Genomic DNA, 24,148 nt, shown 5'->3' with positions numbered 1-24,148 from the left:
ATGAAATAACTAACACTGGCATAATTCCTTCAGACGGTGAGATCTCACATGCTGTGTTATGGAGAGCTGTACCAGGCTGAAAGAGGCTTATGTAAACAAATGCTGTCAGAAGCCATAACTCATTCCACACTGACATACCACAGAGAGAGAGAGAAAGATCCCTGACACTGGAAAACATAAACAATTACTTGAATATTAGCTTCTATTTTGGTGGGACCTGTAAGTAGCATGTGATTTACGTTACATTTGTGTTGCTAGTTCTCCAGATGTGTATGAATTGTCTGTAGAACTGTGAATTTAGAACCTAAGCATAGCTGCAGTGTCGTCCTCCTCCTCCCTGAGCCTCTGCATGTTTACACACTGCCTCAGATCACCAGTCAGGCTATCTGCACTGGTGTCTCCCAGGACCCCATTACACTCTCCAGCAGCACAACATCTGGAGAAGTTCCCTAACACCAAGGGAGTCCACTCAGATTTACTCTCTGTGTGTTTCTTTGCCTGTGTGGTGAGAAATGTAGACGAGCAGTAAAATGTGCACGGACCTGTAACCTTTGTTCTCGAAAGGCACATAAATCTGGCCAAAATCATCATTCAGACGTGCCAAGTGGATAGGGATGAAAAGTCTATTGAGAGCAACTTCAGAAAAATATAATTAAAATAAGTTAATACATTTCTAGATGATCCATGAGTTATTTACATGTATAGAAATACATATTATTTTTATTTATTTATTTAGTTCATACACATACACAGACATGTAGGCTACAAAGTGGCCAAGTATTTATTAGTTCACTTCACACCCCGATCAAAGCTTTCCAAATGCATGTGTGCTACCTTTAGCAGATACAGTTTGCATGTAAACAGGAAGGCCGTCTCTATTTTTTTTCTTTCTATTTTAATCATGCACACTCAGAAGGTGTCCTGCTGAAGGTTCTTGTTATTTCCGTTTACTTCCTGTTTTGACCATGTGTGAAGGATTTTATATAGTACATGTTTGTGAGGCACTGCTGACAACGCCTGCTCTTTGGCTGTTGACAGAAAAGCGAGATCGTTAGTCCATGAGGTTCTAACACCCTTGATATATTTATAATTTAATCAGAGAATAAATAATAGGATTCAATGATAATGTATATGGATGTAGTTATATATCCTCAGAGTATGAGCGTATGCTATATACACTATTGAAATGCAGGGTCAGCACCTGACTATACTGCGTGAGACGTGTTTACCCTAGAGGTGCGGTAACGCCACAAAACCAACGAATATGGTCAACAGGATATGAAGTCATCATGCTCTAACTTATTTATTTATTTTCATTAGGTTACTGTTTCATGCACTGGCATTTAGATCTTCTAATGGTCCTTTAATTTTGAAAATCAGAGTTAATAAGAGACGTCTTTGCATGTACTTACATGTCCAAACTAGAACTGAAACATAAAAAAAAATTAATAAAACTTGACTGAGATTTGCTGCCAGTGTAAAAACACTTGCAAATTATGTCTCTTAAAAAAACTGTCTCTTCAAATGTCAGAGTAATTAGAATTAGAGATTCAGTCTTAATTTTATATGTGCCAGACACTGATTCTTATGCAATCATTAAACACAGGCAGTTTTCTGTTTGGGTGGTTCTTTCCAATTAATTGATTTAAAAAATATAATTCACTTGACACATTTGAGTCATCACTGAGTAGTGTTTGTAGTAGTCCTGCAAATACTTGAAAAATGATTAAAAATGGGAGGCGGGGGGGTAAAAGAACAACGTTGATCAACACAGAACATGTTCAGTGAGTCAAAATACAGCAGGAGTACAGTTTTTAGACAAGACTAGACCTGACACCATCCCTCGAACAGATCAGTCACATCATCATATTTCATTATTTGACTTATAATGGCTGTGAACCCTGTCATTCTTCATGGTGTTCAATGCTTTTGTTTTCTATTATCTATCTTGATCAAAATACAAAAGAAAGGAAGCCACAAATGTCAACTGTGACATGCAGACTGTTGTTTTCTGTTAAGTGATGCACAATCAAGTAAAGATGTAAAAGTATGCTGTTGCTTTTTGAGGAAGTGGCACAAGTGTATGCATGCTTTCTCGGAATTATTCGCTGTTAAATGCTGTGACCAATGCATTATGGTTACTTGGATGGCTGTATATAGTTCTGAATACTTCTGTCATCACACATCGTGTGATGAAAATGAAAATGATAGGCATACTGAATTTGAAGTATGTCATCCATCAGTCTTTCATCATGTTATCCCCGAAAATTGCAGTGGACAAAACTTTGAGTTGTGAAAATAGTCCTAAGACACTAAGAGAGTGTGAACCATTAAACTGCACTTTTTTCCCTCATACCTTTGTTCAATTAAAAAGCATAAGGTGCATTCTTACATTGTTTCTCTAATTCACCACTTCCTGTTTTCCATTCCCCTCTCTCTCTCTCTCTCTCTCTCTCTCTCTCTCTCTCTCTCTCTCTCTCTCTCTCTCTCTCTCTCTCTCTCTCTCTCTCTCTCTCTCTCTCTCTCTCTCTCTCTCTCTCTCTCTCTCTCTCTCTCTCTCTCTTCAGTTTGTCCATCCGTCTACACAGCTGTGATTCAATGTTCTAAATTAATTTGTTCATTCTGTTCTGCTCTTACACTACTCACTAGATTTCCACTAACAAAAAAGTACAATGGTATTATCAAAACTGTACAATGGAGTGTCCATTTTTTGTAAAGACTATTCTTTGTCCAGCCTGATCTCATTAGTATACACTAATGTAATGTAATAATTAGTATACACTACAATGCGCAATATGGACTTAATGACATAATATAAAACATTAAAGTATTTATCTATACACAGATTTAGAAATGTAAAAAAAATCACCAAAACTCCCTGATATACTGTACTACATTTCACTGCTGGTTATACCCTGTATAATTGTGTATGTGACAAATAAAAACTCTTGAATCTTACTATCATATTTTACAATTGAATAGATATTTTTTTAGCCCTACCCCTAAACCTAACCATATCCTGACAATATAAAAAATATAATATGCAGATAAATGTATTAAAATTTTAGTCACAATATTATATAGATTTACAGTACTTCAGGATTGTTTCTGAATGCCATCAAACAAGAAATACAAAAACAAACAAACGAAATGATTAAATTCTGATTCAGTTATAACAATTAATTTGAGTAATTTACAGCTTAGGTTTGAGTAAAGTGATTGAATCCTTCAAAATGAGTTTAATCCTTCAAAATTAGGCACATTCGTTAGCATAAATGATAGCACCTCGTTAGCACCTCTGCTCTTGTGTTTTTCCTTGGCTTATCCTTATCTTTCTAATAAACCTGGCATTATGCACTATGAATATTGTTGGCTCTGTGGTATTGGTCTAGTTCCTGTATTGTGAGTCACTTGTCTGCTAAAATGCATAAATTTAGAGTTTAATTTTGATGCATTTCATAAATTATACATTAACATGCAATATATATACATGTGTGCTAGAACCACATTTAACATTCAAATACCTGATTTCTAATAATATCATGCTGATTTGCTGCTTTTATTTTCTCCAGTTCCTGCAAAATCCATTATAGACCCACCTGGACTGATGGCTAACTATCTCAGAAGTGATCTGGGACCTTGTGCTGTTAGATCATGGAGATCATAAGGGTCATTCCTCATGTATTTATCCTGGAACTGGCTCTCTGTCAGGGCACCAGGTGTGACAACTCAGATAAAGGATAAAGGCTTGTATTATATACTGTACTAGCTTTTTTTCTGTACAGCTGAAACACAGCACTGTTATTTTCTGGCATCTAGAAGCTCTCAGGGTCCCTGACACATTTACAAAAAGCCTGTGTGCTGACAGTGCAGAGCACACCACAGCACTGATACAGAGCATTTCTTCCACACACACAGCTCTATTTATTGGCTGTTGTCACAGCCTGATGAGCGGGTTCCGTCTTCCAGTCAAAGCCTATGGAAAATCCAGCCCTGTCAACGGAAAATCTTACAAACGCAGGCTGCTCTGCAGCACCAACGCCACCAGGGACTAAAGTAGTACAGCATAAATGCTCTGTCTGGTGGAAAAGTCATAAAAGAAGCTAAATGAATTCAATTTAAACCACAAAACATTTGTGAAGATGCAAGTTTTTGCATCCGACTCAAGTCACAAATCCCAGCTAAAGCAAAAAAAACAAAAAAACACTGCCACTGAAATCTTATAGAGCAAGTTAAAAGAGCGGAAATTAGACTCCAGCATGGGAGAAGCGTCCCGGTGGTGGTGTGCCGGTCTCTTACCTGCGATTTTATCCCCCTCCATGGCTAAGCACACACCCTCCTCTGCCACATGTAGCCTGTCTCACTTCCAATCTTTTTTTGTTGGACTTCCTCTTTCTCTCCCAGCGCACCAACACTTTCTCCTCCTTGTTTGCTTTCCCTCACTCTCTTTTGGCTTTTCCCTCCCTCTCTCTCTCTCCTCCTCTCTCTTTAACTCTACCCCAATCTTCTTGATTTAATGTCTTCCGTGTGCTGCAATAATGAGCGGATGCAGAATTACGGCATACCCATGTGCTGATCATATGGAGCATTCATGCTCTTTTGATTTTATTGTCCTTTCTTTTGTGTCCGTCTGTCTCGAAGTCTCTCTCTCTCTCCGTCCTCTGACACTGAGGCAGCATTGTGTGCAAGATGGAAACCCAAGGCCATGTGATATGAGCGTTTCTTCCCAAAATATCTCCTCTCGGCAGCTTGTGGAATCCTGGACTGCCCTCTGATTTTCTTCAGGGCTCTGGTGAGTCACGAGAGAAAGGGCCAAGGAGATAGACATGACTGACACCACACCCCTGTGATTGAAAACAAACATCTGAACACTGGCTCAGACCGTAGACAAACATTTTCATACGCCGCTTGCCGCTCCTAATTTCAAGTACGGCCAAGACACACAACACAGATTCCTGAGTTTTCCTTTGTGTTGCTCAACGAGAGCAGATGCAGACCCCTGTCTGAAAGCATTTGGATTTAGGATGATCTTTGTTCATGAAGTAGGACTGATCTTTGGCTTTTTCTTCTGGGGGGGTTGCAGGGTCTTCTGGCGAGCAGACAGCTGGGAGACGAGCCTAAATACGTGTGAAGAAATACACTAGCCCAGATCAGGCACTCCAGACTCAGAAATGTATAGCAAAAATTTTATATATTTTAGCTCTAATTAAATGAGCTATAGATCAATTATATCCATATTGATGTATATAATACAGAAAATAAAGCAAATTCATTAAAATTGATCAATAAATGCCAATACACAGATATCTTGTGCTAGTAGTGATAAGTAGTGATTTGTAAAGCATTCTCTCCTCAGGCCTCTTAACAAAGGAACAATACTGCCTCTATGAGAGTGTTCATAGAGCTACACTCACTGCCAGACTCACAGCCTTAAATTCCCAAACACATGACATTTCATAGACCTCAGATGGAGGTTGAGTCACAGTCTTACTGTTTCTACAGGCTTTGTTAGCAGCATATTCATTCAGAAGAGCTTACAGATCAACAGTGCTGTTTAAAATCCTCAGAAATGTGGTCTTAATTGATTACTAGGCTTAATCGGTAAATAATTGAAAGTAATAGTTTAAAAAAATAATCAGGGATGGGAATAATTTGTAGGAAAAAAAGGATAATCTCCAGGAAAATTATCAGTACATTTTCCGTTAAATTTACGGCCATTTCCTTCAATCCCAAAACACTACAATTCAACTGACGTCAAATGCAGAATTTAAAATACTGGGTAAAGTGCCTGTACAAAATCAATGATGAAAATGATTTAATATTAACACATTACATTTGCTAGCCATATTTTTATGGAGTTTCCTGTAGTCATACAGATTTCTGTATTTTTCATCCTCAGAAGAGTGACCAACATGAACTGTGAAATGGCCTTGAACAAGTCCAAAATGGACACTTGCCAAGCCCAAATGTGAGTAAAATTCAGCACTGACTAGTATATGAAACAGCACGTGGTGTGATTATTAAATCACAAAGGCTGTAATTAAATTATATATATATATATATATATATATATATATATATATATATATATATATATATATATATATATATATACACACAGTGTCACTGGAAGACTCTTTATGCTGAATAAAACTGCTTTTCTGAGGTTTTTGCATTTTTCTGCAAAAAAATAATAGCATAAAATGGTATAAAATAATAAAAATAATTATTATAATAGGTAGATAGATAGACAGATGGACGGACGGACGGATTGTCATAGAGTGTAGCTCTTAACATAACACTGGAGCAGAATACACACACATTAGTTGAATATCTCGTTTTAAGCAGTCATTCAGACTCTGTTTCGACTAACAGACGCCAGGATGTACTTTCTAACCAACAACATGTCATATTTGTTTAGTGCATAACATAAAGACAGAACATGTTGACATATTCTACAGCAAGTCAGTGACCAAAAGTCAATACAAACTATACATATTCTTAAAACCATAAATGGAGCCACATGCCTGAGGCCATTTAAAGGGGACCTATTGTGCAAAGATCACTTTTATAAGGTGTTTGAACAGTTGTGTGGATGCAGTGTGTAAAAACAACCAGCCTATAATGTTAAAAATCCACCAGCTCATTTTTTTTATAAAACCAATAAATCATGAACAGTCTCTCCAAACGAGCTGTTTCAGATTCTCCCTCTGTTCACGTTACTGAGGGGAAAAAGTCCCGCCCATTTGTGACGCTCTCTGCCCTATTAGCATAAACACAGCCCTGAATGAGAAGCTGCAGTCTGTCATTACTGGAGATATACATTGTCAGTGCCAAAGAGGCTTTACAAGTGTTGTGTTTTGGGATGCACTAATGAACATAGGAGTCTCCATAATCTCCTCCGATCTGAGCCGCTGAGGACACTGTGGTTAAATTTCATTTTCAAAGGAAATATCCCAGAAAAAAACGGTAAATTCCCCTAAATGTTTAGGAATCAATACCAGCGCTTTGTGCGAACGTCAGCTCCAGACAAAGTAAGTACCACGCATTTGTCTGTAAGGCTAATTGCTAAAGCTATCATTGTCTCTGCCTGTTTTCACTGATGCTGCCTTCAAGGGCAAACAGAATGATTGTGAATAGGAATGTGGTAGTTAAAAGTTGCATATGGAAGCAATGCGAGTCGACCACTTGAAGTTGTCGAGCTCATAATCAGAAGTGGGACTTCTAAAGCTTGTGATAGCATGAGTTATTGGTTATTGGCTATTTCCTGTTATTTTGTTTCATTACCTGTGTCCTGTCCTGTTACTGTCTTTCTGTTGCACTGTGGAGCTTCTGTCACTATAACAAATTCCTTGTATGTGTAAACATACTTGGCCAATAAAGCTCATTCTGATTCTGATTCTGATGAGACCAGCTATGTTGTTATTTTTTATCCCGCCGTAATTCACAAACGCTAATTTATTATGCACAGTATAATCAGATGACTGACTTTGAAACAGAGTACGTTTTCTGTAAAGATAACAGGCTTGTACTAATCGTGGAATGTTTATTTGCAAAGGCTAGCACTGCTATTGCTGACGCTTGAGCTCTTGAAGCTCCCCTTTAAGAGTTAACAGTTTGTCAGAGAAACTTTTAATCTCACTATCACAAATTTCTTCCAAGGCCAAATTTGCTATGCAAAAATACATTTTCTAATGGACTGTATATTATCATGGTCACACTTGAAGGTCCAATTCTCACTAATAATAAATTGCTAATTTGCTGCTTATCAATAGTTATTTAGGTAGTTGTTACGTTTAGGTATTAGGTAGGATTAGGGATGTAGAATATGGTCATGCAGAATATGTGCTTTATAAGTTCTAATAAACATATATTTTATATACAATATTCATATAATATGTAATAAATATTATTTGTGACCATGGACCACAAAACCAGTCATAAGGGTCCATTTTTGTATTGATTTATACATCATCTGAAAGCTGAATAAATAATCTTTCCATTGATATACGGTTTGTGGATATAAGCACTGTTGTGGAGAGCAATTTAACATTAACATACACTTGATTGTAAGTACTACATATTTACCACGTGTATACCAAGTACAGTATGTGTCTTGTTTGTTACCACATAATAGCACATTTTTCTGTAGGTGCTACACATGTATAAAGACTGCACTTAAGTGTACTAGTAGCTGTGTAACAGACTCGGCCTGTTACATAGGTGTAACAGTAGCTGCCTATAATTACAAACTGTACGTACAGGCTGTTCTATAACTTAGTTACATGGTAAGTACATTTTGTTTCATGTAAGTCCAACGGCTACTACTAAGTACTTAATTAATTAACTTAAGTAATTACTATGTATTATGACACCTTAAAATAAAGTGTTACCTAATAAGGTGCTACCAGAAAGGTCGATAATTTTGACCCATACAATGTATTTTGGGCTATTGCTGCAAATATACCCGTGCGACTTCTGACTGGTTTTGTGGTCCAGGGTCGCATACAGTAATAAATATAACTTGTTTATATCTATAGTATACAGTACATTGCTACGTATGTACTCCCAAGAGGTAAACAAGACACGGCAGGCAGGTATATCCAAAACAATAAACTTTACTCACAACGATTCAGGCTGGTGTAACACATATAATAGCAGACAACAGAACCGGGGAGAACACAGGCTTTAAAGGCAGACCACAATCAAGGGGGAACAGAAACAGGTGTGGAACTAATTAACTAATAAACATGGGCACAAACTAGAAAGGCTGAACACAGACCTAACTAAACAAAAACAGATCATAACTGTGAAATATTGTGAATTTCAATATTTCATGCAATACAACATATATTGGGGGGGGGCCTTAGTATATAACACATTCGTAATTAGGAAGTTTTACATGCAAGACAAAAAAAAATAATAATAATAAAATATTTTTTTAAAGTAGTATTACAGTATGCCTCTTCTTTAAAGGGTTATTTTTTATGTTGTCTGATGGCTGACACATGAACACACCAAAACATACATGCTCATGCACATGCCTGTAACCACACAAACACACACGCACACAGTATGAGAAAATCAGTTTTCTGTTTTATGTCAGAGTAAAACTGGGGTTTTAAATGTAAGAACGCCTGGACAGCACACAAACAAACATTTGCTTTAATTAGCATTCTTTTTCCTGTGTGCATCATTTGTGAACATGTGTTTATCTGTATGCTTTGTTTGTGAAGTTTGTCAAGCAGATCTCTGGATCTTCAACCAGCCCCCATATGCAGACGTGCTGACAGTACAAAAGCAGACTGCGCTTCCCGCTGTGAGAGGATGCTTCAGAGGTGAGATATCACCACACACACACACACACACACACATACACACAAGGTGTGAATGCTCACACAACCACATATGTTCAAATAAACAATTCCATAAATGTAAACATCAGAAGTAATTTGCTTTGTCCACTGCGAGAGAGAACGCTTCCAAAAATGCACCAACAGATGCACAACAACTGTGCCGCTCTTTGAGGTTTCTCTCTCTCTAGATAACCTTCTTCCACAGAAAACAACACAAATAGACAGCTGCTGTAACCACTGTCCCCCAAGACACATGCGCACACATTTAAAAACTCAATTACTCATTACAAATACACACATTTGGGTCTATTTATCTTTAACCAGTATGACATGTTCTCTACTGGTTCCATATGTCCATATTTCACTGGACATCAATTGGCAATCCAACACGATACCAAAATTGTTTATCGTGCATTTGTTTGAAAACAACTTAAATGTGGTTAATATGATTTTTGTTGATTTAACATTCAACAGTCATACACAATGACGTAAGAAATGTTCAGTAGTCACTTTTTAAGATAAAATATGCACAAAGATTAATTAAGATCTATAGATCTGTTTTGTCTGTGTTCATGTGTGTCTGCGGAGTTGCTACTCAAGGCTTCTCAAGCTAACACTAAACTAAAATTAAGTATTTATTTATTTCATTTATATTTTATATTTTTTTAGCCAGGAACAGGATGTGAAAATGAATGTGTTATGAATGTAAAACTAAATGCCTTTTTTTCCATTAACTGTATGTGTATCTTCAAGCACTCCATAAACAGCTGTGTTTACATGCAATGTCAATCATAATTCAGAGCCTAATGTCTGATGCAGCAAATGCTTTTAGCAATGCATACTTAAGTTTTATGTGCTCTACTATAAATAAAACTAAAAACAAATTAGGTTTATGATTATTATCATCATTATTATTATTGGTGTTGTTATTGTTATTATTATTATTAATAATAATAGTATTAATGATAATTTTAAATAAGTACTTTTATAAATGACAGTTTTATAACTTATAAAATGAACAACATGGCTTTCAAATGTCTTTTACATTATTTTTTCATTAAATAAATTTTCATCTGGCAATAATTCACCACACAAAACTGTGTACAGCATAAACCTTGTTAACCCTTGCTGTATATATTGTAGTCTGGATCTTTTTTTTTAGGATAGGATTGTCCATGGTTTCTTACCACATAACTTGTCCAGGATGGCATCTACCTAATTTGGCTGCTTCTACCAAAATACTGTACAGTTTGACTGAATGCACAGCTTTTTGGACAACCACTGATCTGTGTATCGCAAAAATGAACAACAGCAAACCTGCTTGTGAATGTGAACACTTACCAGACCCAGTACCAGTAGGACTTGTTGCCTCTCTTCTCTCTGGCCTCCTCACCCTGCCGCTGGTGGACCTCGCAATGCCTGTCAACATAGAAGACATAACAGAAACACTTTTCAGAATGATCTGATTATAGGAGGAAGGATATAGAGCAAGATGTATCCAGAAAAAAATGGAGCAGAGGAAAGCAGATGTGTTGGGAACAGACATCAGAACAATGAAGCTCGGCCCACTCAATTATGTGCCGCATGTGTTTGTAAAATCAAGTCAGATGGGTCACAGACACAGAAACAGATCAAATACTGCTTCTTTTGAAATCTGTGCTGCCACTAAAACCCTTACGATCACCAGGAGGGTGTTTAAGTATCAGACAACATACAAGAAAAGTGATTCAGTTTGGAGTTTTGCAAAGTGACAGTGTTTAAATGTCACAACAGTGAGATACAGGGATGACTCTAAAGGTCAAACTATAAAGACCAAATTGAAGTCCCCTGTTTGCACAGGTTTGGACTGCAATGTAGGTCATGCTGTATGTCTTGGTAGATGCTACTGGTAAATGTGATCACATAAAGAACAAAGATCAAACAAGCTGCATGCCTTTCCATAGATGGGCTCAACTCACAAAAGAGTATGTTTAGATGATTTTAATAAAATTATAAAATTCCAAATTAAAATGTAAGATTTTTTTATCTTTCTGTCCTGTGCCGGTTCGTCGTCGATGTTACCCTGTTTGAAGTCCTGTCCTGCCTTGCCTTGCCTTGTCCAGCCTTGTCCTGCCTTGCCAGTCTGTTTTCCCCTACGGGGTAGTTTTTGTTGTTTATTTCATTTTTTTGTATTAATAAAGCCCTTTTGCCTCCTGCAATTGAGTCCTTGCTCTATCCCTTCACCCACACCTGACAGAATGAATTTATGTTGAAAAAAAAAAAAAATCCAAAGTGAAAAATCCAGATGCATTATGGTCTTGGATTAATGAAAATAATATCACAATGTTAACCCTTTGTTTTTTGATTTAGAGATTAAATGGGATCTCAAGCCTACTCACTCTGATACTGAACTGAGAACAAAACATAATGGCGATGAACCATTATTCTTTACACTGACATAAAAAGTGAAGTGAAGTGTGGCCAAGTTTGCGATACATACTCGAAATTTGTGCTCTGCATTTAACCCATCCAAGTGCACACACACATACACACACACACACACACACACACACACCCGGAGCAATGGGCAGCCATATTGCTGCGGCGCCCGGGGAGCAGTTGGGGGTTCGGTGCCTTGCTCAAGGGTCTCACCTCAGTCGTGGTATTGAGGGAGGGAGAGAGCGCTGTACACTCACTCCCCCACCTACAATCCCTGAGACTCGAAGCAGCAAGCTTTGGGTTACAAGCCCGACTCTCTAACCATTAGAGTTGGGAAGCAAATAAAAATGTTCAGATGTGTTCAATTCTTCTTCAAGCAAGAGACAGAAAACATCTACATATCCCCCCAAACCAGACACCATCATCATGAACCTCACCACACGTCACTATACCCTTAGATCACAGAACAGCTTAATACATACAAGAATCACTCAAGTTAAGAAAAAAAACATTATTTGTTAATAATAGTTTTCACAACTAAAGCAGTTTGACGCAACTGTCTGCCGTTTTCTCTGAATTTATCACTGAGATACAGTATACCGCTATCTGTGTCAGTGTGAATGCACGTTCTTACAGGTCAGAGATTTTGCTGATACCAAGAAGTTGAAAAAAACAAAGGCTTTAAATGTATGAATTTCCTGTGTGCCACTTACATAGGAAACAGTGAACCAGCTCTGCGCCAGTCCCTACAAGCATAAAAATTATTGCGATTCACAGGTGACGAAGCACTAATTTGTTTCCATTCAGATGTGCAGGTTTTTTTAATAATTTCTGGCAAATCCCTGCCAGATACTCTTTCCTGAAACTCTGTGGTGAAATGCTGAGTCAGTTCACTCTTCCTGCAGAGGAATACATGTTATGTGGTTGAATGTTTTGGCACCAATAAAACATTAACAGGCATGTCTGTTAAAGACTAACATCTAATCCAGACTCTTGTTAGGGGCATGCATCACCAATATTACAAAATCAGTCACGCAAATGTAGAGATAGCAAAGCAAATCTAATAGATCAAATTAGGCTGAGAGGAGCAGAGGAACGATTAAGAGGAACAGTGCCCTCCTGCTGTTTCCAGCACAACATTGCCAGTTCAGACTAAATAAATCAAGCCCAGAGCAACATTCAGTGCTTTGGTTTGCCACATTGGCCACCTAATCAGTATTTCATCTCCTCTTTGAGTTCATTTAGCATTATAAACTCAGGATGTATGCTGATTTAGTTAGTAATCCGTTGTTTTCTTACATTCATGATCCAAAATAACATTACAACTTTTTTCTATCAAGCCCTGTGAAACCCAATTCAGCAAGTCTGAAGATAAAAGCATAATGGTGTTGACATGCAGCACGCCACAGGCTAAATTACAGGAAATATTCACACAATGACGTTAAAAGGCTGAGTGACAGAAATAATGTACCAGTTATACAGTGTATATCATGTAACACTATATATATTAAATTAAAAACTGCCTTCGGGGTAAGTTCATAGATGACTGTGACTGACAAGCTGACAAAATGGACTTATGTGTTATGAACTGCCTGAAAATATCCTCTGTTTTATTGACTGACTACAGAGATAAGAAAGGGTGAGATCGTTTGAGTTGTTTTCTGTGTAAATATGAGGGGTCTCTGTGCATTGGGACATGACTGAACAGGCCAGCATTGCTAAATACAGTACATACGCTCAAATGTAGGTTGCATCACATGCACTGTGGCCCACCACTTTAAAAAATATATATTTTACAACAACTGTCTTTATTTATTCATGTTCTCACAATAACTGTCATTTTGTAAGATAATTATTGCCAGTTTCAAATCAATTTTCTTAATCAGCAAGTAAATTCAGATTCTTTTATTAGGATTATTGTTAAAATAGAGTGGTGTGAAAAAGTGTTGGCCCCCTTCCTGATTTTTTATTTTGTTGCATGTTTGTCACACTCTAATGTTTCAGATCATCAAACTAATTTAAATATTAATCAAAGATAACACAAGTAAACACAACATGCATTTTTTAAATGAAGGGGTTTTTTTAATGAAGGGAAAACAAAATCCAAACCCACATGGCCCTGTGTGAAAAAGTGTTTGCCTTTGCAAACAGCTGAGTGCACAGGCCTTTAAAGTATACTCCTTTGTCAGTCTATGTGAGAGACGCGTTCAGAATCAGCACATGGTCACTGTTTAGTGGGCTGTGTTTTCAAGTGCGCAACTCATGGCATTCGCTGTTCTTCTGCTGGCGGTTATCAAACAGCGTTGCATTGCTGCGAGCGCCCCCTTCTGGATTGAAGGCCTCATGCACCGAACTGAGATGCCCGTAACGTGACGTTTCAGTACGAATATATGTATCGTGCCACCCCTAATATATATATATATATATATATATATAAAACACATTTTATTACTACTGTGGTACCACATTGATTTCACTTAAACTGAGAAGGCAGAAATTAAGCTTAATTAAACTAATATACTTTAAAAAGGTTGCATTACTCATATATACAGGTATAACATTTTTACATACTAAGATTCTAGTCTAGGTACTATCTAATGCTAACTGTCTATATGCAGGGCTCGAATTGAGGGGGGATGCGGGGGGGATGACATACCCCTGGTCGAAAACATCCCCTCTGTAAAACCACCATCCCCCCTTTGGATTATTAGTTTTGTGTATTACGTAAAACTTATCATGCACATGAAATGTTAAAATTCTCCTATTTTGATCATTTGCTAACTAAATAACGGCGATTGGCCAATCAGAATTTGGTACTGTATCAAGCTGCACACAAGCAGAAACAATTTTGTAATTTTTCGCGCAAGATGGTTCAAGCGCAACTTTTGAAGTTCCTTAAAAAGAGCTGATTATCCAACTTTAAGAAAAAAAAAAAACACGTCCAAAAGCATTCACTGGGCGATGAAGCCCATTAGAATACAGTTAGCACGCCCTAATTCCAGCAATGAAAAAAACATACCCATGTATGAGCTTTTACATTTTTACGTTTTATTCTCTGCACAAGCAATGCACTTTCTGTATATCAGCACATGTGCGCGAGGCCGCAAGCACAAATGTGCTATTAGTTTTATACAACAGTATATAGCAACACTGTGTTTCATTCCGTGAATGAATCAGTTTTTGAACGAATCGAGTGATCCAGTGATTCAATGGTCCATTCAGATTTTCTCACTTCTTTCGTTTCTATTGAATCAGCCATTTCGAACAAATCGTTTGATATGAATGATTCAGTAAGTAATTTATTAAAACAGGGACTTGCTTTACATGCGGTTTTATTGTCATATTTATTTACCCATGACAGAACTAAATCAGCCAAGGTGACAGCACAAAAATACATTCAGCAAAATATTGTTTAATTATCAACATTGACCAAAATTCCTCTATTTCAGGCCCCAGAAAAACAACCAACACTCTCTCCACCCTCAATACCACGACTGAGGTGAGACCCTTGAGCACCAAACCCCTAACTGCTCCCCGGGTGCCGCAGCATTGACTGCTCACTGCTCCGGGTGTATGTTCACTACTGTGTGTACACTTGGATGGGTTAAATGCAGAGCACAAATTCCGAGTATGGGTCACCATACTTGGCCACGCACCACTTCCCTTTTTAAAGCTTAAATGTGTCAATTTATCTTTGTTAAAATGTTTATCCAACTACTGTGCAATTAAAAAAATGTAGGTTGATTCCCCTGAAAAATGTAAACACTCAAATCAAAACATTCCAGCCTTACAGCAACACCCCCTCAACCAATGGTGTGAGATTTGGGCGGGGCTATATGTTTGACTGACCAATGACAGACAGAGGAGTGTTTGGGGAAGTTTGTTTGAAAACAGTCATTATTTTTGCAGTTCTATGAGGTGATGCTAGCAGAAATACATAGCTTTGCAAGACGTTATAGTGCCGGTAGATAATCTTTAACTCCTCGCCTGATTCTTAGCAGTGCACACCCTGTGAGACGAAGTGCCCATTATCAATCCATGACATTCCTGTGTCCGCATTCGGTAATCACTAAACTAACAGTCTTGAGTGATGAAGACAAAAGCAGGGAGACTTGGAGGAGGCAGGAAAAGACCAAACCATCTGTCAATTTCAGAGTCAAGTCGAGTGCTGTCAAAGGAGATGTTTTAGCACATGTGAAATGTGTGACATGGTACTGAAAATGACTGTGATCAGCCCTCCAAGTCGACATGCCTCTGGAGCAAAGAGGAATTTCAAAGCACTCTCGGCCTGGGTTAATTTCACAGGAGATTTGTGTTGCCGCTGACTCACCTGTCAGCTTGACTGTGATGACAGGGCAGGGCAGGTCAGGAAAGGGGAGGGAGGCAGTGAAGGAAAAGGAGCCAGATACTGATAAAAAAATGTGCTATAGTGCAAGAGTCTCAATTGCCTCAGTAAACTCTGTTGGGCAAGGATCCAAAATAAAGGATTAACAAAGAGATTAATTCATCCGCTCAAAATTATTCACTTCCAGATGAGACATGGGAGACATTTTTTAGCATTAATTCTTACAGAATTCCACATGGACAGTGCAGCATGCAATCCAACATGTAGAAATATGGTTTTCACAGATAAACATAATGCTTAACGGTGCCCAATAAACAAACTGGATGTACAAAATGACTCATAACGGTTCATGAATCAGAAGTTCATCCAAGCATTAAACTGTTGCAGAAAGAGCTGACAGTGAGTCATGATTAATAAGTGATCTGTGTGATTTACGCCATATATGCGTGAACATGTCTAGCAGAGTCTTATTGTGCTGATGTTTGATTGCTTCTCATTGTGAGTTACTGATTTACCTCAAGTGCTCAGGGCGTGTTACACGACAAAGCACACATGCACACGCAATTCAAAGTGTTGTGTATTCTCTGAAATACGTAAATCAATGAAACTTATGATTTTATCGAGGTTCACACAATGAAAATAATAATCATGTCATTCTGGCTCTGTATGACTTTCTTCTGCAAAACACATAAGAAGATTTTGAAGTATGTCACTGTGTTTTTTTTGTTTCAACGTCATTAACTTTCCTTCTATGCGCAAAAGCAGTTGAAAAATATCTACGTAAGTCATACAGGTTTGGAATGACATGACGCTGAGTAAATTATGACAGAATGTACATTTTTGGGTGAACTATCCCTTTAAGAACCATTGTTCTCGCAGTGGAGGCCAAGGTTGTACTTGAGGGATATTCTCTGAATGAGATCACATACGCTGTGTGCTGCCAGAGAAGGAAAGAGAAAAAGGACTGATTACATGATCCAACATGTGTGTGCTAGGAGTTGGGTGTGCTGTGACAATGACTTTGGCAGGCCTGAGGAAACACTACATTCCTGTCAAATCATTGTGTACACAGAGAGTTTGTCTTATGCGTCCAGATTATAGGGAAGAAACATGCGGCTGTTCTCAATGGAAGGGCTCTATGTAGCGCCGCAGGCTCCATTGCACAATGAAGAGGAAATAGTGTGGGTAAAGTTGAGGGGACAAGAAATGAATGTAGCCACTACATGATGTCTAAAATCTAGGATGTTCAGTAAAAATGGATGCACAAATGAGTTGCTGCATGCAATCACCGTAAACGTGTTCTTCAGGGTCTTTTCTTCTAGGGTCTCACCAAAAGGACTTCCCAAAATATACTAAACATCGCTTTCATTCTGATTAGTTGTGTTCAAGTTCAGGGAAAGTAATTAATACAATTATTTCAAAAAATATTATAATTATTACAATGCTAATATATAAATCCATTTAAAAAGGTGAAAAATATGGTGGATTTGGTGGTGTCAGACAATCTAATGCTTTCTTTTTTCAATTGGGGAGGGGTGGGGTGTCAAACGTTTCTGTAAATGATTACATTAGGGTAGCCTACAAGTTTAGTCAGTGCGCATATTTTACATTATCAAAATAGACCAAAACAGATTCCTCATATTTTCCCCTAAAAATTTGCATGCATATTGTGTAAGGGTAAATTGACTGTTTAAAATAGGAAAAGAGGATATCACAGCGCGAAAGAACTTTTCAAGTTTGCTTTCACTTTTGCATAATGATAAGATCTTATAATGCATAATGATAAGAAGTTGCTATTGTCTAAGAGTAAATTTCACGTCAGTTGTTGACATGAAACTTTCGGTGGTCCTGTACTCACCGGAATATGTTTTCTTCATGTTCATGGGGTCCTTTTTATCCTGAGAATGTCGACTTTAGTCTATTAGGTAAGTATCTGAGATTGCAACATCTGAAATATGATCGATCGCTGCGTAGAATTTCTCCCCGGCTCTCCGCCAAGCACATGTACCACGATCAAAATCTATGTATTTAAATCGTCCTTATGCTATACCAATTAAATCGGTTAGAACTAAACTCCCATACACCTTCAGCTTTACCTGTCCACACACACCTGTGGATAACTCCGCCTTATGGATAGAGACAAGACTACAAACCTAAAGGTTAATCTGACGCTCGAACTGGAAGAGTAGCAGACAAATAACATGGGCATAAATTGTCCTTTTTGGCGAAATTAGTAAGTAACGGAAAATGTAATATTTTACATTAAGAGTTAAAGATCCACATTTGTTTTTTCCAAATAATTTTTATACAGTTAAAAAAAGTAGTAAAAGCAAAATTATAAAACCAATAAACAAACAATTTATGAAGCAGCAAAAATGTAATATACAAATATCAAATATATATTTCCAGGCGATCAAACATGAATAAATTGTATACATTTTTAAGATTTAAAAACAATCAATCTGAATAACAACCCATAAGAGGCCCATGAGGCGACTATAGGAACATTGAGAAACTTCCCAAAGCCTACTGATGTTCTCGAGAGTGTTCGCCTGGTGAGAACCAGTCAGTGGGGTTTTCTATAGGGCTTAACAAGAGCACCTGCTGTGAATTTGTGTTTAAGGTTTTGAAAAATGGTTTGGAACTTGTGTGAAATGTCACTATGGTTTGAGATTTTGGTTACTGTTTTTTCTTAACAACTGAAATACGCATCACACCAGAACTCGTTTCCTATGCTGTTAAAACCAAAACCTTTCACTGGTTACACATTTCCAGTCACTGTAAGTAAACATTACAGCAAATATTAGATTTTTTTATTTTCCAGAAAATACTTTTGAAACAGAGCTGATGACAACTGCATGACATTTCCCAGGTACAATACTACACTAAATGTAGTTAGGACTAACTGTGCAATTGATCCCACACATTTTCTCACACACCCTCTTGTTTCTGGTAAAGGTATCACAACAGTTCCCCAAATGCAGTGTTTATCACTTTGAGGTTTCAAACGCCACTCATATCTAAATAAAGCCCTCTGAAAATTGCATGCTGGATGACTAAAGTGAGAGAGGTGACATTCTCTGAAAAAGGTGCAAGTTTCCTCCAAAGGGGTCTTGCACAAATGTGCTCCACCACAGGAGGAAGTCTGCAGCTTTGTCTCAAGGAAGCAGTTTGTGCAAGCCCCCAATATAGATTAAGAAGCCAAGGCAAATAAAAGCACGGCCTGAAACTAAGGTGACATTATTTTCAAATCCTGTTTTTCTGTTGTCTGTCATACATTTGCCATTATTCTTGTAAATCAACACTTGTATATTATGTATGTATAAATGTACAGTACTGAAGCTATACATTGAAGTCATTAAAAAATTTACACCAGCTGTTTAAGGGCAACCTTACACAATCTGTAGAGCATACACAAATTCATTCATTAAAAATTTAATATACAATTGCATAGACAACACAGCTAAAGATAAAAGAGAATCAAAGTATCTACAGCTAAAACTGAATCACTCATTAATGCTAAAGTATTTGAACAATCATGCACAGCTGAGATAAATACACAAAATACTAATTCACTGAAAATTCAATTCAAACAAATAGACATTTAGAAGAGATTAACCCATTTCTCTTCTATGACCATATTTCAGTCGAAATACGTGAGAAAAACAACCTCAAAACCTCAATCAGATTGAAATAAAATGAGTGCTTAGGACTGAATGAGTCACAGCAACATGCAAAACAGTATAAAAAAAATATATATATTTTTTTGTTTATACACATACACATAAGTTGGTATAATATATATATATATATATATATATATATATATATATACACACTCACCTAAAGGATTATTAGGAACACCATACTAATACTGTGTTTGACCCCCTTTCGCCTTCAGAACTGCCTTAATTATACGTGGCATTGATTCAACAAGGTGCTGAAAGCATTCTTTAGAAATGTTGGCCCATATTGATAGAATAGCATCTTGCAGTTGATGGAGATTTGTGGGATGCACATCCAGGGCACGAAGCTCCCGTTCCACCACATCCCAAAGATGCTCTATTGGGTTGAGATCTGGTGACTGTGGGGGCCATTTTAGTTACAGTGAACTCATTGTCATGTTCAAGAAACCAATTTGAAATGATTCGAGCTTTGTGACATGGTGCATTATCCTGCTGGAAGTAGCCATCAGAGGATGGGTACATGGTGGTCATAAAGGGATGGACATGGTCAGAAACAATGCTCAGGTAGGCCGTGGCATTTAAACGATGCCCAATTGGCACTAAGGGGCCTAAAGTGTGCCAAGAAAACATCCCCCACAACATTACACCACCACCACCAGCCTGCACAGTGGTAACAATGCATGATGGATCCATGTTCTCATTCTGTTTACGCCAAATTCTGACTCTACCATCTGAATGTCTCAACAGAAATCGAGACTCATCAGACCAGGCAACATTTTTCCAGTCTTCAACCATCCAATTTTGGTGAGCTCGTGCAAATTTTAGCCTCTTTTTCCTATTTGTAGTGGAGATGAGTGGTACCCGGTGGGGTCTTCTGCTGTTGTAGCCCATCCGCCTCAAGGTTGTGCGTGTTGTGGCTTCACAAATGCTTTGCTGCATACCTCGGTTGTAACGAGTGGTTATTTCAGTCAAAGTTGCTCTTCTATCAGCTTGAATCAGTCGGCCCATTCTCCTCTGACCTCTAGCATCAACAAGGCATTTTCGCCCACAGGACTGCCGCATATGGGATGTTTTTCCCTTTTCACACCATTCTTTGTAAACCCTAGAAATGGTTGTGCGTGAAAATCCCAGTAACTGAGCAGATTGTGAAATACTCAGACCGGCCCGTCTGGCACCAACAACCATGCCACGCTCAAAATTGCTTAAATCACCTTTCTTTCCCATTCTGACATTCAGTTTGGAGTTCAGGAGATTGTCTTGACCAGGACCACACCCCTAAATGCATTGAAGCAACTGCCATGTGATTGGTTGATTAGATAATTGCATTAATGAGAAATTGAACAGGTGTTCCTAATAATCCTTTAGGTGAGTGTATATATATATGAAATACCAACTTGTGTGGTTTTTCCAGTAGCTTGCCAAAAAAAAAATATATATATATTCGACCCAGTACTAGGGATATTTACGTGAATGTACACTATGTCCTTTGATGAACAGTCATGACCTCGTACACTCCATTGTTACACCTTTTCTCCTCTGCTTCGCTTCTTCTGATCAGTTTCTTTATCTGAGACAAAAGAGAGGAACAATTTAGCTTGTTTATTAACCTCTAAACATATTTGCTGGAAAATGCCTCTTTGATATATAATACAAAAGTATGGGTCATAGTCACTAAGTGTGTAAACATATGGCTGGAGGTAAACAAAAATACGGCAACAGACAAATTTGAAATCTGCACTTTCCAGGTTGCATATGTGTAATGAATTTACAAAGTTTCTGATGATCTTCGGATGTACAGACATGCAACAAGTTTTAGGTGTATGACATTCACCTTGGGCACCAGCCACACTCCACACACAAGGAGTAAGAGTAAGAGCACACTGCCAGCTGTGAGAAGCATCACTGGGATCAGTAAGTCATTCATGCCACCCGACTTTGGATTAGCACTTGTAGGAGGAGCCAGACTGATCTGTGGTTCTGTAAAGAGAAGTACAAATAACTTCAGTACAGACAAAGTACAATGCATTATTTATTATTTTTATAGATTCTCACTCACTTTACCTTTTAATTGAAATAATATTGGTTTAAGACCACGTTTGAATATATTTTAAAATGTAATTTATTCCTGTGATGCAAAGCTGAATTTTCAGAATCATTACTCCAGGCTTCAGTGTTACATGATCCTTCAGAAATCATTCTCACATGCTAATTCGCTGCTCATAAAACATTCCGTATCACTATCAATCTTGAAAAAGGTTGTGATGCTTCATATTTAAGTGAAAAACAAAATAATTATTAAAAGTTCAAAAGAACAGCATTTATTTGAAATGTATATTTTGTAACCATTTTAACATATTTATTGATACTTTTGATTAACTTAATGAATACTTGCTGAATAAAAGCATTAATTTCTTTCAAATAAACAAACAAACACATACATACACCCAAACATTTGAATGGTAATGGACTGTATATCTTAAATAATACTTATCAATACAGGTATGGTAAATTCTAAATGGTCTGTAATTAAATACTGAAAATTCCATCAATAAACAAAACATTAATTTACACTCACCGTGCACCAAAAGAAAAACACCTGGCTCATCAATTGTACATATCCCAAACGTAATATTGCATGAGCACCAGTAAGCCCCAGTGTCTGTCAATTTTAAGTTAATGATGTCTATAGTCAGACTCTTGCTATCATATTCGACTTTAACACGTTCTTCAAAGTCTTTATGGACAGATAATTCCTTGGTTCTGAAAAAGTAGTAGAAGACTTGTCGGCTGGTCTCACGTCTGCTGTATAGATCTACACCCTGCACTTCTTTCTGAGGTGCAGGACACTTAATGGTGAAATTGTCACCTTTATATTTGATCTCATCTGAAAATGATGAAAGAAACAGCCTTGATCAGATCACAGCATCCAAACAAACAGAAGTTAAGAAGTTAAATTTGATATAAAGGGTTTAGAGAGAAAACATTGAAGAATCAGGTGTTCCTGGCACTATAGTTCAGACATCAGAACCAACACCTGGACAGATGATGAGTATTCCTGCATTAAGTCAAGTGTTTTCTTAGCATTATGAGTAATTTAGCTTATTTCTACATATCAGGTAAGTGCTACGTTGTAACTACATTTGACATTGATAGTTTACAAGTTTTATGCCTTAAAGGGATAGTTCACCCAAAAATTTAAATTCTGTCATTGTACCCTCACATCGTTTCAAACCTGACTTTCTTCTGTGCAACATACAATATGATATTTTGAAGACTGTTGGTGACCAAACAGTATTGGTGATTATTGGGGACGCTGACATTTCTCATAATATCTTCTTTTATGTTTCACAGGAGGAGGTTTGGAATGACATGGGAGTGAGTAAAGTTTTTAACCATCATGAGGCATTTTAGATGCACTCACAAATACAAATACAAATAACTAAAATGAATGTATCGCTGTCTAAAGATTATTTCCACTTCACATATATAACCCTAGCTGTGAAGTGACTGAAAGTAGGTCAAACCTAACTAATGTAAACACTGCTGCAATGCTTTATAACACACAAATTACCAAAATGTATAACATTAAAAACACAAGGCACTAACCTGCACTTGCAACAAAGTTGCTGAGACAAAGAACAACCAACAACAAGAAGATGATTTGCAGAGACCGCATTGTTATTGCCTTCAGTATATCTTAGTCAGTGTTCTCTGTCTAACACAGGAAATAAAACAACTTCTTTCTGCACTGCACAAGTGTGTATATATATATGAGATCCAGCCCACAACTGCTGATATCACTGAGCTCTTAGTCAGCAAACCTCAAATCAGTGAAGTCACACCGATACTAAATAACTAAATAAAAAACATTTCCAAGAGTTGCTCTTTTTAATTGTGCAAATTGAAAATTGTTCCATTCATTTAATTTATCATTTGAAGTGAAGGCACCAGAGTTACAGTCCTCAGGATCAATCTGACTTCAGCTGACAGTTATGGACGCACTATAAATATTAGGTGGCAGGACAGGATGTAAAGCATGCATCATCAAATAGACATCATATAGGACCATCACATATTCAAGTCAGGGCCAATTAAACAGCACAGCCTTGTCAAACACCTGTCATCGGGCCTGTACAATAGGGCTTTGGGATTTTTTTCAAGTAATCTTCATCTGAACAAGAAGGCCATAGACCCTAAAGGCAACTGGCCCATAAATCTTGACAGCTTCATTGCAGTTGATTTAGGAATATGTCTTCAAGCAATAGTTCACCCAAAAAATGAAAATTCTGTCAACAATTACTCATCCTCAAGTAGTTCCTCTTTGGGTCTCATGCACCAAACAA

General features: G+C 37.5%; 1 protein-coding gene across 3 annotated transcripts in view; it reads right to left on the bottom strand.

The window, feature by feature from the left end:
• The window catches only part of LOC306865040 (septin-9-like), a 94,589-nt gene extending 71,050 nt beyond the window's left edge, over positions 1-23,539 (bottom strand). Inside the window, exons 1-5 of one of the 3 annotated variants that reach the window (XM_079409384.1) lie at positions 23,412-23,539; positions 22,381-22,689; positions 21,637-21,782; positions 21,272-21,372; positions 10,698-10,775 (exon numbers count right to left, since the gene is read on the bottom strand). Coding sequence is in view for 2 of the 3 variants with exons in the window: in XM_079409380.1 (XP_079265506.1) it covers positions 10,698-10,775; positions 17,978-18,002 (103 nt within the window). In the remaining variant the exon portion in view is untranslated. Of the gene's footprint in view, positions 1-4,299; positions 4,673-10,697; positions 10,776-17,977; positions 18,275-21,271; positions 21,373-21,636; positions 21,783-22,380; positions 22,690-23,411 lie in introns of those variants that run through there. The other 2 variants (XM_079409380.1, XM_079409383.1) reach the window with 2 other exon arrangements.
• Positions 23,540-24,148: the final 609 nt, after the last annotated feature.

The sequence above is a fragment of the Barbus barbus genome (assembly GCF_936440315.1).
Source record: "Barbus barbus genome assembly, chromosome: 4".
In the NCBI taxonomy this organism is placed as follows: domain Eukaryota; kingdom Metazoa; phylum Chordata; class Actinopteri; order Cypriniformes; family Cyprinidae; genus Barbus; species Barbus barbus.
Note: the sequence above shows the minus strand (reverse complement) of the source record. Positions and strands in the feature narration are given on the sequence as shown.